The following is a 16,403-nucleotide window of genomic DNA, read 5'->3' as shown; positions in this document are numbered from 1 at the left end:
CATGCCAAGATCGTACCTAGCACTGAATAGTTTCAGTACGCTATGTTTTGGATAGTTCTTACCCTGTAATTACACTGAATCAGACTTCCTGACCTTAGCCTTGTCATTTTTAAGTAATAAGATAAGATGTCTTACTATGTATGACACTTGTAGCAGCAGGACATTTTATCAACCTTCAGTACAAGCTATTGCTCAAGTCAAGCAATAAACCATGTTTAGATACAAGAAATAAAACACTAAACTCCTGTTGTTTGTATGCAACAATAGCCATGCTACTGTTTTGTTACTTATTGCAGCCTATAAATAGATCAGTTTATCTGGAAATTGAAAAATTTGAAGAGTAGCTGAAACTACAAGCAAACAATTGTGTTTACACATTAAGCCCATGATGGATTTTACATATTTTACCTTTTTATTCATATAAAAATAATTATTGATTTAAAGCAATTCTCCCTTCAATTTCTAACTGAGGGAGGTATCTAGGCACTATTTACATAATTGAAATCCATAATGAATCATGTTTGAAGTAGGACCTAACTGCTTCACTTCCCTCATCTCTTAGCCACTGGTGACCATTATCCAGGAGACTGTTGCTACGCTCTCCCATTGATTCAGGATTGGAAAAAAGCCTGTGCAAAGAGATGGGTCATGCATTGTTATCTAAATACTGTATATAAAAGCTTTGTCTCATCCTGATTTCTACTTTAGGAAACTCCACAGACTATTTGCTGCACTTCCCATCTCTATTGTTTTACTATGGGAGACTGTCCTGGTCAATCTAGCTGTCACAGCAGAGAACAGAGGGAGAGATAGTCTCTGAGATAGTTTGGTCTTAGCCCATCAAAGGCTTTAAAGATCAAAACTAACAGTCTTAAGCAGGACTTCAGGACTATACACTACTTTGTGACTTGGTGATCAGATGCCCTCAAAATCCTCTCTCATTCCTGCTAATATAAGCTTCATCTTCTCCAAATTTAACTTGACCCACCTGTCTCATCTGGTTTCCAATTTCTTTCACACATAGTGGTTTGGGGTGGAGGCCCTGAGATTTGGCCATAAAGATATCACTAGAGGTCCTGGTGAGAGCAGTTTCAGTGTGGTGGAGAGGGTCAAACCCAGGTTGGAAAGGATCCAAGATGGAAGTGGAAGAAAGAAACTTTAGGTGATGAATTGGGAGGAACTAGGAAGAAGGAAGTTGGGGCAGTATTTGGGGAGGCTGGTGGGTGGGGTCAAGGGTGTTTGTTTTAGGATGGAGATGCTACGGTGTGCTTGCGTTCTGCATGAGTATGAGGATCATAAAGACAGAGAGAGATTAAGGATGAGATTGGAGGTAAAGGAAATGAGCTGAAGTAGGACAGCAGGCAAAAGACTATGGTGTTGGTGATTGGAGAGAAAGAGAAGGGTAATAATGGGGAGAAGGAGAGACAAGGTACGTGATGATGGATCTAGTCCATCTTCTCTTTAAAAAGTAGGCAAGATTTTTTTATGGAGCTGGAGGAGGCAGAGATAAGAGAGGGTTTGAAGAGGGAATCAAAGGTGGTGCATAGGCAGCTGGAATTATATAGTCAAGGAGAATGGAGAAGTAGTGTGGCTTGGCCAAGAGGATGAAAGACCTGAAAGAGGATAACTTTGCAGTGAAGAAAGTTTACATGATCATGGGACTTTCTCCAGAAACATTCAGCAGACTGGGAGAAAGAGCAAAGAAAGAGGATGGGGAAAGTTATCCAATCAGGATGGATTCTGAAATAGGAGAGAGGGGCAGAGAAGTGGAAGGTGATGGAAAGAGTGCTGTGGATAGATTCAGTGACTGAGTCAGTAAAGGGTGGGGGAGGAAAGAAGGGGGTTTTACAGCTTTTCGGTTTTTATTATTTTACATTTCAGTGGTTGCTAAATTCTGTGCATCTCCAGAGAATATAAATCTGTGACTACCAAGTCTCCAGGGGGGAATGAAATTTCACCAATGATCTGTCTTTTTTTGATTAATCACTATTTGGATAATATCCTCTAATATCCTGGGATCGACAGGGCTACAACTACACTGTATATTTGGATAACAGACATTTTACTAAGATGTAGAGTTGTCAGGCTAGGGTAAGGGAAGCAGCATCTTCAATTCAGGTAAGCAAGTGGCATGGAGTGGTTTAAATCCTGACATACAGTAAAGTGTAAGATTTAGGTCAGCCAGATCACATGACTGATGATATTTGAAGTCACTGTTCCTGTAGTTGTATGCTTTGTGCCTTTTCATCCAATACATTCCAATTTCTCAAGATGCAGTCTGATTTTGATAGGTTTAAATAAATAATAACTGCTCAGCTTCTGATAGCTAGAGTCTAAAAGACTCATCAGACCAAGAACTAGTTATTTCTTCCCCATTTGAAGGAGTTGAGGATGTGGAAACTCGTCCTATTAGAACTTGTCAAAGTTTGACTCAAAATCACAGTTTATCAGACCACTCTGTTTTATTAGCAAAGCTGCTCTGCTAATACATTTAGAAGTGAGCCCCCCGAGTGGGGCTTGTGTCTTTTAATTTATACAGCTTTTTGGAGAACAAGTTACAGAGAAGTTACAGACAAAAGAAGAAAAAGATTTTAGTCACCACCCTTCGAGATCCCTGAGACCAGTCACGTATCTTCAATTACCTGCCACCCTTAACAATCTCCTTTAACAGCTTCCAGTTAACTTAACTAATTGCCCTTCACACCTTCCATTCTGATGCCTGCTTCTTAGACGTGCTGGCTCTATCTTAATTGCTTCTCCATTCAAAAGCTAACTGTCCCTAGGTGTGCTCCCTCAGATACTTTGTAACATGTTTTGGCATGCCCTCTCATATACAATGTATCCAGCATGTCCCCTTATGCAACGTTATACTTCCACAAACTGAATATGAGACTAGCAACCCACCTTGTGGCAACTGGGAGTAAAAAATATTTTTGAACTCAGTCACATACTGCAACTGCATATCTTGTGCTTCCTCTGACCCACATCCCCTCGCCTCCAAATCAATGGGTTTACAGTCCTTCTCCTTCCCCAACTGTGATGATTTTTAAATGGCACCAATAACATTTTCTTTATAATGAGGAGTCCTTGTGGCACTTTAGATACTAACAAATTTATTTGGGCATAAGCTTTCATGGATAGCACTTGCTAACCTGCCTATTCTGAACACTTTTTCCCTGTCTTCTATTTTTTGAGGCACCTGAGTTGTAGAAGCTACTAGAATCTTGAAAGGCAACTTGTCTGTGAACTGAGGGAAAAGCCCAGTGGAGACATCTCTCTGATCTGAAGTGACTATCTAATGAGGATAGCAAACCTTCAGTGTTTATTGTGAACTGGCTTTATCACATATGTCTATGAAATATAAACAACTATGTGAAAAATCAGTCATGTATTATATATTATATATCTGCTTTCAACTACCCTGTTCACAGCTTCTGCAGAGTTCACCTCTATAAATTATGCAATTTAGATAACTAGCATCATTCTCTATAATGCCTCTAGATAATCTCTTGCACTTCTATAGTGCCTTTCACCCCAAAGTACTTTACAAACAGGTGGTATATCCTGCTCTAAGGAGTCAGAGCCACACAGGGGATAGGATGGAGTGGTACTGTATATGGAATGTGATCCAGAGCAGAGCAGAGCAGAATTACTCAGTACAGCCACCTCTAGGATGGAACAAAGCAGTTGATTAACAGTGAACAGCAACGTTACATAACAGTTTAGGATAGGAAATTAATAATAATCATACTATCATAGTAATAATATTACTTGGTCCTTCTTTAGGACCTTACAACTCAAAGAACTTTACAGACATTAATTTAACTTCACAACTACCCTGTGAGATAGAGAAGCATTATCAACATTTAACAGATGAGGAAACTGAGGCACAGAAAGATTAAATAATTTGCTAAAGATCACAAAGTGAGTTAGTTGCAGAGCTAGAAATAGAACCCAGAGCTCCTGACTCTCAGCCTACCGCCCTGACAATCCTCACTGATGAAAGAGAATCTTGTATCCAATTGACACAGCAGGGAGAATTCAGTGTGGTGGAATGTAATTACTCACACAAAAAGTTATTAGGACAGCAGGTTTCACACATTTACTCTTCTGAAAAATGCTAAAGGATTTTTAATAACCAAATGTTGTTGGTAACTCTATTTAATATCTCATTTACATTTGGAAGCTCTAGTAATAATAATAAATTAATTAATAATGCTACCTAACACTAAGAACCTTCCATTCCAGGACCTCAAACGTTTTTGCAAATATTAGTATGGTGTCCCCTAGCATCATGATTGGATGTGGGGATCAGTACTGATCGAGGGACAGTAGCCTTTACTGAATCACCAGCACCATTTTCCTGCAGCACCTGAGTTATCCTTCGAGATTTCCCTTCCAAGCAACCTTTCATGATATAACATGAAAAATTTGCCTATCTACAACCTCCAAAGCTCTATCCACCAGTCTTTTTGTGAATCATCACACCCTAACTCCTTCAGGCCTAAATGTAGCAAATTGAAATATGCCCAATAATGGCAGTCAAGCAAAAACACACAGCATATTACACGCTGTTAAGCTTGGGTGCAATACAGTCAGCTGCCATCTTGTATTCCAAAAAGAAACTCAGAACATTTGCTATTATTATGAGATTGCTTCCTCTAGAGCTAAACAAACATACAGAAAGATTAGATTTATACAAAGAGGATGTTTGTACAGTGTTCTAAACATGAAAATGCTATATCAAGCCTGGTTATTGTTGCATGAGCTGCACTCTGCTTAAGTGGACAGCTTTCTTCAGGGGTTCTCAAACTTCGTTGCACTGCGACCCCCTTCTGACAACCAAAATTACTACACAACCCCAGGAGGGGGAACAAAGCCTGAGCCCGCCCGAGCCCCACCACCTCAGGCCAGGGGGCCAAAGCCGAAGCTCCAGGGCTGCAGCCCCATGCAATGGGCCTGTAACCTGAGCCCTGCCACCCAGGTTCTCAGCTAGGAAGAGAAAAACATTCCCCTTATATATACAAGTTTTGCCTAAGGAGAAATAGAGTATCCAGATTCTATCCAACTCCCAGGAAGCATAGGTATATGCCAGGAGAGAGTCCTCTTCTGAAGATTAAGTACAGTAATTTGAATCAGTAACTTAAGGTCCCTTTAAAGAAGGAAATTAAATAACAACACTGTGTCAACACAAATTTGAAATAATGGCAAAGAAAGAAAAAAATCAAGTGCATATATATAAACTACCCAAATCCTCCAAAGTCAAAGACTGTTTAATGCAGTGATGAGCAACCTGTGGCCAGCTGGCCACACGTGGCCCGTCCAGGTAATCTGCTGGCAGGCCGCAAGACAGTTTGTTTACATTGATCATCCGCAGGCACAGCCGCCCGCAGCTCCCAGTGGCCGCAGTTCGCCATTCCCGGGCAATGGGAGCTGCGGGAAGCAGCAGCCAGCACGTCGCTGCAGATTACCCTGCTAGGCCATGTGCGGGCCATGGTCTGCAGGTTGCCCACCACTGGTATAATGTAAAGGTTAAAAGGAGATATTTGAAAAAGGGTGAGTGGGGAATAAAAATGGCAGTGACTTACTCACGAAGGGACAGCACAGCATACTGTAGTTATGGCCTCTTTGTCTCTCCTGATGGTCTCCTGGCACGGTTTGAACCAGTGTAGTTCACTTAATGGTGTTAAGCAGTGGTTCTCAACCTGTGGGTTGGGACCCCAAAGTGGGTCGCGACCCTGTTTTAATGGCGTTGCCAGGGCTTCTGTTAGACTTGCTGGGGTCCGGGGCTGAAGCCAAAGCCTGAGCCCCACCGCCTGGTACTGAAGCTGAAGCCTGAGGGCTTCAGCCTGGGTGGCAGGGCTCAGGTTACAGGCCCATTGCATGGGGCTGCAGCCCTGGAGCTTCGGCTTTGGCCCCCTGGCCTGAGGTAGTGGGGCTCGGGCGGGCTCAGGCTTTGGTCCCCCTCCTGGGGTAGTAATTTTGGTTGTCAGAAGGCGGTCGCAGTGCAACGAAGTTTGAGAACCCCTGAAGAAAGCTGTCCACTTAAGCAGAGTGCAGCTCATGCAACAAAAACCAGGCTTGATATAGCATTTTCACGTTTAGAACACTGTACAAACATTCTCTTTGTATAAATCTAATCTTTCTGTATATATGCTTATATGGCCTCCTGCACTGTGAGCGCTTCTCAGTTATTTAAAAATATATATATAACAATCCCTCTCCTCTTCAACTTGTGAAAATAGCTTCTTTAGTATGTATTTTTGGATTTTTGGTTGTGTGTGTGTGTGTGAGAAACAGAGAGAGAGAGAGCGAGAGAGAATGTTGAATGTCTGTGTAAAGAATTTATGAAGGGAAAGAAAAATGGAAGAAGTGTAAAGAATTTATGAAGGGAAAGAAAAATGGAAGAAATGAGTTTTGTATTTAGTTTCGTCTCAGTCCAGCTCCTCTGAAAGATTTGTCTCCTCACTTACAAGTCAACAGTTTAATTGTTCTAGAATGTTACTTTCTTGGGCATCATTTGCTTCGGTCTTTCACAGAACTATAGGAGAAAAACAAACAATATCAGAAAATGTGATTGTAAAAGTGCAGAAATTGGCAGGAGGACTTTTTTGAAGCAGGTACAATACCTGAAACTTCATTTAACTTAGGTTTCCAAACTGATTAGGTCCCGAGCTTAATGCCTTTTAAAGGATGCATAACAGTTTTCATTCTAGCCTTTTGTTTTGTCATATATAACTTCCTGAAAACTTTCCTCTTTCAGCTGAAACTTGCCAGACATAGATTTTGCCTGAAGGTGATTTTTTGTAAAGTTTAGCTACATATATATAGAATAGATAGGAGGGCACACAAATCTACTATATCAGTAGTTCAAGGGAGTTAAATGTGTAGTGACAGTTTATTTTATAAAAAGAAAAGGAGTACTTGTGGCACCTTAGAGACTAACCAATTTATTTGACTTGCTCTTGGGACTGAGAGGCCAGGCAGAAATCCATCTTCTCCAACCCATCCTAATCCAAGCCTCCAATATTGCAACCAGTATAGTATGCATCCGATGAAGTGAGCTGTAGCTCACGAAAGCTTATGCTCAAATAAATTGGTTAGTCTCTAAGGTGCCACAAGTACTCCTTTTCTTTTTGCGAATACAAACTAACACGGCTGTTACTCTGAAACCAGTTTATTTTATGACTAACTATAGAATTTCCACCTATCCTGAGATATCTTTAGGCTGACATTATGCGAGGGAGTGAATGATATTTGTGTCATGATGTGGTGGTGCAATAACAAGCCATTGTGACTCAATAACAAAGCCTAAAAAGGGCCAAACCCAATAGGAAGGACCTGTTCATTTTCCAATTTGAATGGAGCAACAAAAAACAAAAGGGTGAGATTATATCAGCAAACAGACCTCTTTTTTGTTTAGAAAGACCTGAAGCTGAGAATTAACACCCAGTTCTTCACAAGTTAATGCTTATTATATATTCCACATTTCATCCCAGATCCAGTCTTATTTCTGAACAACTCCTTGATGAGAGCCAGAAATTGATGTTATGAGTGGTCTAATTTAGAGTAAATGTCTATTTATTCCGGCTTAATTTTTAAGGCAGTTTTACATGGAAATGAAGGGTTTTGTTTTACTCTATGTCAATGTACAATGCAGATAACACACTGACACCTGAAGTGTTTTCATCCCTAACTTTCTCTATGGGACGCATACAATAACATCAGAGAAGTTGTGTTGTGACATAACGTCCCACCATGCCCTCTGCATGGGGGCATCACATCACACCATCCCAGCTTCCACGTGGGTAGTCACATTGCTCTGCTGTTCCTTCCTTGCAGGGCTTCTCGTCATGGCCTCCATGGCGGGATGTCATCCTGCCACCAGTTGTGCCCTCTGCGGTGGGACGTCACGCCGTCCTCTGGCCCATCGAGCGCCAGGCCATCCCCTGCTCCGATGAGGCTGCCGTGTGGAGAGGTCACACCGTCTCCAGACCCGCCGTGACCTCTGCATTGGGACGTCATCCTCTGGCCCATCGAGGCCCCGTGGGGAGAGCCTCACCGAGCCCCAGGCCCCGGCTCCTAGCAGTGGGTACAGGCGCGGTGACCATTAGCTCCTTGGTCTCTCCTGACAACCGCTGGCCCCCACTTCCCCAGCCCACTCCCCTGGCTCCCCCATTCCCAGCTCCCTCCCCAGGGGCTGGTAACCATAGAAACTTCCAGAATGGACCAGCCCTGCCTCTCTTCTTTCAGCATGACCACTGCTCCTAACCAATAGGCTCACTCCGCTTGGCTGTCCCTTCGAAGCTGATTGGTCCGCGACACGGGTCAAGCGGACCAATGGAACGACGACGGAGGGGCGCGACGCCACACGTCATTGCGGAGAGGTTGATCTCCGCCAATCAAGAGTAGCCAGCTTAGTCGGCGCCAACCAATGGAAAGGTTCCAGCGCAGGTTCCGCAACCAATAGCTAGCCTCCACGAAGCCATGAGGGAGGGTATATAAGGGTGGGAGGCCGGGGTGGCCTAGGCATAGCGCCGGCAGTAGCGAGCGGAGCGGGTCTGTGTGTGGCGCGGTAACGGTGAGTGGGGCGTGCGGCCTAGTGTGTGGGGCCGCGGTGCCGGCGCCTCGGGCGATGGAGGGCCCTAGTCTCCGGGCGCGGCGGGGCCTGAGGCGCGGCGGGCGGGCGGATGCGGCGGGGCCGGGCCGGGGGCCTGAGGCGCGGCGGGCGGGCGGATGCGGCCGGGCCTGAGGCGCGGCGGGCGGGCGGATGCGGCGGGGCCGGGCCGGGGGCCTGAGGCGCGGCGGGCGGATGCGGCGGGGCCGGAGGCCTGAGGCGTTTCCCTTGCGCTGCCAGGTTCCCGGCGGACGGCATGAGGCGGGCGCTGCTGGTGGTGCTGCTGCTGCTGGGCAGCGGGCGCGGCGAGGAGGAGGAGAAGAAGGAGGACGTGGGCACCGTGGTGGGCATCGACCTGGGAACCACGTACTCATGGTGCGTAGAGCGCGGGCTGCCCGGCCAGGGCCGCCGCGGCCCCTTCTCCCCACGCGGGGCCGGGGCCCTGTCCCGCACGGCTGACCCCGGCTTTGCTCTCACAGCGTTGGCGTCTTTAAGAACGGCCGCGTGGAAATCATTGCGAATGACCAGGGCAACCGGATCACGCCGTCCTACGTCGCGTTCACCCCCGAAGGGGAGCGTCTCATCGGCGATGCTGCGAAGAATCAGCTCACCTCCAATCCCGAGAATACGGTGTTCGATGCCAAACGCCTGATTGGCCGCACGTGGAACGATCCCTCAGTGCAACAGGATATCAAATACCTGCCTTTCAAGGTATGTGCCAAAATTCACACTGCAAACTGCTTAACTTGGCAGGCCACTCTTATGTTGGAGAAGAGTGACTTGTGGACTCAGATTCTGTGTCGAAGCCTATGGGATTGAGAGTCTGCTACATCAGACTGTGGCATAATAAGTCTTTGTGGATATTACAGATCTAAACTCCAGTAGGTGACTTGTGTTTTCATTGTATCTTCCCCTTATTCATAATCGCAAAATGAAGTCTCTTGGACATCCAAAAATCATTAATTGCTGTCCAATAAACCCTAATTTTTTTACTAATTAGGGAGGGTGATTAAGATGGAAACAGTTATTATTATTCACATAGTCTGTCCCATAACTGGAGTAGTTCAGAATGCTAAATATCTTGCCTTGAATAAAAAATGTATGGATTGTGGAAATGGAACTGACATGTAATATCCATGTACATAATTGTAATCAATGTGGGCTCTCGGCATAAAATATTACTGGAGAGAACATCTATTGTCTGCTCTTCTCTCCTTTCTTGACTTTTTTGAGTAGTGAGTATTGTTCAGGTTCCAGTTCTCTTCAAAGGTTTAAAATTACTAGAAATACATTCTTTAAACTTAAGTGTTCATGTTCTTAAAGGTTCTTGAAAAGAAGACCAAACCATATATACAAGTTGATGTTGGTGGTGGACAGACAAAGACATTTGCTCCAGAAGAAATTTCTGCTATGGTTTTGACAAAGATGAAGGAAACTGCTGAGGCCTACTTGGGAAAGAAGGTAGGTAACATAACAAATGGTCAACTGTGACATCTTGTAGAAGCAGCAGTTTTCCAAAGTGATAGCAGCAGGTGATCTCCCAAGCTGCAGACCAAAGTTTGACTCTCAATTTCTACCTAGTTTGGCTGGGAGCACTTGAAGAGCTCAGACAGGACCCATTGAGCTTTGCTTAATTCTTGTCTGCCCACTCTAGGGGTACCATTAAAGGAAGCCATTCTTCACCTGGAAGGGTGAGAAGGCACTCAAGGCAGTGGCAGTTCCTCTAACACTTGGAAATTGTCAAGCTTTCATTTGTGTTGTTGCTGCTGATTATTGAAGTTGTTACATTAATCCTCATCCTGCTCTTCTAGGTTACCCATGCTGTTGTCACTGTCCCAGCTTATTTCAATGATGCTCAGCGTCAAGCTACAAAGGATGCTGGTACCATTGCTGGATTGAATGTAATGAGAATAATCAATGAACCGTGAGTAGTTTTGTAACTGTTCTGCAATGTCATGCTGTACTAGGCCTTGTGAGTTGTCTAACTACTATTTCTTCATCACAGTACTGCTGCCGCCATTGCTTATGGACTGGATAAGCGGGAGGGTGAGAAGAACATCCTTGTATTTGATCTAGGTGGTGGAACCTTTGATGTCTCTCTCCTCACAATTGATAATGGTGTCTTTGAAGTTGTGGCTACAAATGGAGATACTCACTTGGGTGGAGAGGACTTTGACCAACGTGTTATGGAACACTTCATCAAGTTATACAAGAAGAAAACTGGAAAAGATGTTAGGAAGGACAACAGATCTGTACAGAAGCTACGTCGGGAAGTAGAGAAAGCAAAGCGAGCTTTGTCCTCTCAGCATCAGGCTAGAATTGAAATAGAGTCCTTCTTTGAAGGAGAGGACTTCTCCGAGACACTGACTCGCGCAAAGTTTGAAGAACTGAATATGGTTAGTATTTGAAGCTAGAGTTACAATTGCTTTGTGGTAAATCAGTGTCTTGCAGTTACTTGCATGTTTAGTATGTTCAGCTATTGCTTATGCTGCATTAAATTTACAAAACACAATAAACATAACTCTGCTATGAAGCAATAACTCCCTAGCTGACATGGGAATAGGGAGGAGAAACTAAGGCAAGAGATTTGCCCAAGGTCATGTGGTAAGATGACATCTGGCTGGAGTCAATGCTTGGTGTGTGTTTTGGCTTGCTCATGGTCATTTGTCCAGACCACACTTTGCTGAGATTTCTCCAGCATAGGGGAGAAGTAGTGCCTTACCTTACTTTTGTCACTTTTTGCCTTTTAGGATCTGTTCCGTTCCACCATGAAGCCTGTGCAGAAAGTTCTAGAAGATTCTGACCTGAAGAAATCCGACATTGATGAGATTGTACTTGTGGGTGGCTCTACTCGAATCCCCAAGATACAACAGCTTGTTAAAGAGTTCTTCAATGGTAAAGAGCCTTCTCGTGGCATCAATCCAGATGAGGCTGTTGCTTATGGTGCCGCTGTTCAGGCTGGTGTCCTTTCGGGTGACCAAGATACTGGTAGGTGCAAACCTAAACTAGTAACTTTCAGAGTTTTTACACTTCTAGTATTGGAGCAGGTTTTTGGAGGCCTGATCCAAGTTGAGAACAGAAATCATGTATGTTAAATTCTAATTAACATTGTTACTAGGAACACTCTACTTGCCATACTTTCATAAGGCTACAGTAATTATGGGCCCTTGTCATTTCTAGTCTAACAATAGAATCTCTAACTGTGAATAGGAGTAAAGCTAGAAACATGTCTCTTTTAGGTGACCTGGTGTTACTTGATGTGTGTCCTCTGACACTTGGCATTGAAACTGTTGGGGGTGTTATGACCAAGCTCATCCCAAGAAATACTGTTGTCCCCACCAAGAAATCGCAGATTTTCTCCACAGCTTCTGATAACCAGCCAACTGTAACAATCAAGGTCTATGAAGGTAAGTGTCCTGTATCACTGAACTAAAATAGGATGTATCCTGTACACCACTTTTTTGTGAAAACTTAGTAAAGGTCTTAAAGTTAGACGTGGAGCAATGAATGACCATGCCTCAAAAGTCATCTCAGAATTCCTCATTATAGCCCTTAAGAAACAACTCTAGTGGGGAGACCTTGGTAACAGACCAACTCAAAAGGCTACTTGTAGCATCTTAAAGAATACTAGTGTTCCAGTAATAGAGTGCTTGATTGGATTGTCCAGTGTTCCCCTCCTCCCTTTGCATGAGGGCACTAATCTTGTGGTCTCTGGAGGGAGAAGTCTAAATCACCCTCATTCAGTTTAAAATAAACTGATATTGTAAAGCCCTTTTTACTACGAACCTGGGTGTCTCAGTATTTCTCTTTGCTGTTACAGGCAAAGATACATGCTGCTCCACGCAATTAAAGTCAAATAACACTTAAAACATTTCTTGTTTTGGGAGTAGGCCATCTGGTCATCATTCAGAGATTCAAGTGTTCCCACACTTGAGCTGGGCTTTCACCTCCCCTTAAAGTGAAACAAAATATAGGTTCAAAACCTAAGATTAGTCATGTCAAACCACATGTAACGCCACTTTTAGGTACAAGTACAAACTAAAACTCTTACCTCTGTAGGTGAACGTCCTCTCACCAAGGATAACCATCTCCTGGGTACTTTTGACTTGACTGGAATCCCTCCTGCTCCTCGTGGTGTCCCACAGATTGAAGTTACCTTTGAGATAGATGTGAATGGAATCCTCCGTGTTACAGCGGAAGACAAGGGCACAGGAAATAAAAACAAGATTACAATTACCAATGACCAGAACCGTCTGACACCAGAGGAGATTGAGAGAATGGTTAATGATGCTGAGAAGTTTGCAGAGGAAGACAAAAAGCTTAAAGAACGTATTGATACCAGAAATGAGTTGGAAAGCTATGCTTATTCACTGAAGAATCAGATTGGGGACAAAGAGAAACTAGGTGGCAAACTCTCATCTGAAGACAAGGAAACAATAGAGAAGGCAGTAGAGGAAAAGATTGAATGGCTTGAAAGCCACCAAGATGCTGAAATTGAAGATTTCAAAGCTAAAAAGAAGGAGCTGGAGGAGGTTGTCCAGCCAATTGTTAGCAAGCTTTATGGAAGTGCAGGACCTCCCCCTGAAGAGGAAGCAGGAGAGAAGGATGAATTGTAAATCTTGATTTCTGAATGTTACCTTGTAAATACTGGACTCAGGAACTCTTCTGTTAAGATAATATTGAACTCTAATCTGGAATGTAATTGGAATCTTCACTTCTGAGTGGAGATGGAAATGTTAGCCCAAAGTGGCTGTTTACTGCTTTTCATTAGCAGTTGCTTGATGTCTGTGGGGAGGTGGGAGGGAAGGGTAGTGGGGTGGGACTGTAAAATGAGTTGGGGGTTTAGAAATTTTCCAGTTGAAAACATTCTAACTGGTCATGTGCATTCTGTGTAGAACTTTTTTCTACCCAAGTGACCACAATAAATTTGTTATTTACACTGGATCTAGCTTAATTTCATATTTCCTGTCATGTCTGTTTATAGACTATCAAACTCAGAGTGCAGTTCACTTACTTAAAATGTTCTCTTCAACTAAAGTTCTGTTCATCCTGCAAATAGTCCAAGTACTTCAGTGTGTAAGCATTTAATCTGAAGTGCTACTAGGCACAACAGTTGTCAGGTCCTTTTTCCTAGCAAGTTAGCAGTTTATCTCCCTTGTCACAGTTTTGGATTACATTCCAAACCTGTTGTACGTAGAAGTATATCCTAACGTGATAAAACATGCTGTTCATGTAGCTTGGCTTTGACAGGCTTTCTATTTTCTAATGCTAAAGCTGATTTCAGCCTTGGAAAATGTGACACCCAAAGGTGTCCTTTGACTTTGTAGCTTCCTCTTGAGAGATCTTAAAAGCTATTGAATGTGTGCAGCTTTGAGGCAGAGATGTAGCAGAGGCTTAGCAAACAGTATAGCATAGGAAATACCTGGCTGAACCATGCACCTAATTATCATGCTCCTAGGCTCTCTGACAGTATTGACTTAGCTCCAGTGTTCTGTATGGCACTTGCCAGGAATAAGTTTCCTTACCCAGAGCTTGCATTCTAATGGCCCAATCAAAGTCACTAAAAGCAGTGGTATGACTTGACTAGAAAGTTGTCATTAGGTCCAGAAGACAAACCTTCTATATGCATTTTCAGATGAGCAGACTGTTTAAATGTGCAAAGTCCTGCACAAATATACATGATCCTAAAAAGCAGTATTTCATTCTACACTACAGGGATTTTCCTCTAAGTGTAAATACTTCACTGGAATAGCCTCCTCCATTACTGTGACAAGGCTATATCTAGCTTTTACTAGATCCTGAGTTTTTGATGCCCCAGTTACATTACCTCTTATTTCCACATTAAACTCTATTCAACCTAACCACTTCTTGGCCTCTAACACACTAAGGGTGTAGTGAAACAGCCAAACTTGGACACAGTTCTGTCAAATGTGTGGTTACTTTGTTCATAATACCATACTTTTAATCCCTTAATGCAGTCACTCACCCAGTTCCTTTCATTTGCTGAACCATGGGAAAAAGCTTCATGAGTCAGTACTGGGCAAATTAGTTGAAACAATAGTAAAGAATTTTTGTTGGGCAAAAGTCAACATGGTTTCTGTAAAGAGAGATCATATCTTAGTAATCTATTAGCTCTTTGAAGAGGTCAACAAATGTGGACATAGTGTCATTAGATTTCCTGGCAGCCTTTGAGAAGGTCCCTTTGCAAAGTTTATGTAAATTAAGTTGTCATGAGATAAAAGGGAAGATCCTGTCATGGATTGAGAACTAGTTAAAAGACAGGGAATAAAGAATAGGAATAAATGGTAAATTCTCAGAATGGAGAGGGGTAACTAGTAGTGTTCCGCAAGAGTCAGTCCTAAGGACCAATTCTATTCAATTTATTCATAAATGAACTGGAGATGGGTAAACAGGTAGCAAAGTTTGCAGATACTACTAAACTGCTCAAGATAGTTTAGACCAAAGCAGACTGAAGAACTTCACAAAACTAAGTGATTGGGCAACAAAATGGCAGATGAAATTTAATGAGACTAAAAGTAATGCACATTGGAAAAAATAACCCCAACTATACATAGCATATGACAGGCTAGTTTAGCTACAACTAATCAGGAGACAGATCTTGAGTTATTGTGAATAGTTCTCTGAAGACATCCACAGTGTTGTGTACCAGTCAAAATAGCAAATGTGATGTTAGGAATAATTAAAGGGATAGAGAATATCTTATTTCTCTTATATAAATCCATGGTACACCCACAGCTTGAATACTGCTTACAGATGTGGTCCCCTCAACCCAAAAAAGATACATTAGCATTAGAAAAAAGCAACTAAAATCATTAGGGGTTTAGAACAGGTCTCATGTGAGGAGAGATTAAAGAGGCTAGGACTTTTCAGCTTGGAAAAGAGGACACATGATAGAGGTCTATAAAATCATGAGTGGTGTGGAGAAAGTGAATAAGGATAAGTTATTTGTTCCCACCAAATGAAATTAATGGGCAGCAGGTCTAAAACAGATAAGGGGAAGTTCTTCACACACCATACAGTCAACCTGTGGAACTCCTTACCTGAGGAGGTTGTGAAGGCTAGGACTAAACAGGGTTTAAAAGAGAACTGGATAAATTCATGGAGGTTAAGTCTATTAATAGCTATTAGCCAGGATGGATAAGGAATGGTGTCCCAAGCCTCTGTTTGTCAGAGGGTGCAGATGGATGGCAGGAGAGAGATCACTAGATCATTACATGGTAGGTTCACTCCCTCTGGGGCACCTGGCATTGGCCACTGTCGGTAGACAGGATACTGGGTTGGATGGACCTTTGGCCTGACACAGTATTGCCATTCTTATGAACTGGCCTTCCCCCTTCATTCACTTACCTGAGCCACTACAAGAATTATTTGGGGCAGTGCATATTACCTTTGATTCAGATTAAAGTTTTATTTACCATCACTGTCCAATTATGTTATCTCAAATTTCCACTTCACTATCCATTTCCTAGTATTAAAATGTCCCACCTTCCACAGACCTAGCAACCAAGCATAGCTGAATAGTAGCATGGGCTTTGCCAAATTTCACTTAAACATTGATCTTTAAGACTAAGTTACAGGGAGAAAACCAACAAAATGATTGATTTCACAGAGGGCAGCTCTCAGCCCCTATTAATTTACAATTTAATTTTTGGCTTATCTAGGAACACATTTCAATTTTTTTAAATGACAAACCTTCCTAGTCCTTGATGTTAACTTTTAAAGGTACTAAATGAAAGGCTCACAGGCATAAGCATTAGATTTAGAA

General features: G+C 42.9%; 1 protein-coding gene across 1 annotated transcript; it reads left to right on the top strand.

Annotated features, from left to right (window-relative positions):
* Nucleotides 1-8,463: 8,463 nt before the first annotated feature.
* HSPA5 (heat shock protein family A (Hsp70) member 5) lies at nucleotides 8,464-13,559 on the top strand. Its single transcript, XM_084649906.1, has 9 exons — nucleotides 8,464-8,581; nucleotides 8,858-8,992; nucleotides 9,097-9,328; nucleotides 9,941-10,078; nucleotides 10,429-10,541; nucleotides 10,623-11,013; nucleotides 11,368-11,605; nucleotides 11,857-12,024; nucleotides 12,677-13,559. The coding sequence occupies exons 2-9, from the start codon at nucleotides 8,874-8,876 to the stop codon at nucleotides 13,231-13,233; spliced, it is 1,956 nt and encodes a 651-aa protein (XP_084506032.1). The 5' UTR covers nucleotides 8,464-8,581; nucleotides 8,858-8,873; the 3' UTR covers nucleotides 13,234-13,559.
* The last annotated feature ends 2,844 nt before the right edge of the window (nucleotides 13,560-16,403 follow it).

The sequence above is a fragment of the Lepidochelys olivacea genome, assembly GCF_965140295.1.
Source record: "Lepidochelys olivacea isolate rLepOli2 genome assembly, chromosome: 16".
In the NCBI taxonomy this organism is placed as follows: domain Eukaryota; kingdom Metazoa; phylum Chordata; order Testudines; family Cheloniidae; genus Lepidochelys; species Lepidochelys olivacea.
This window is presented reverse-complemented; position numbering and strand designations above follow the sequence as displayed.

Coding starts and splice junctions, on each gene's coding strand:
- HSPA5 (XM_084649906.1), top strand. CDS start 8,874: ATGAGGCGGGCGCTGCTGGTGGTGCTGCTGCTGCTGGGCAGCGGGCGC. Junction 8,993..9,096: donor CTGGGAACCACGTACTCATG/GTGCGTAGAGCG, acceptor TTGCTCTCACAG/CGTTGGCGTCTTTAAGAACG. Junction 10,079..10,428: donor AGGCCTACTTGGGAAAGAAG/GTAGGTAACATA, acceptor CTGCTCTTCTAG/GTTACCCATGCTGTTGTCAC.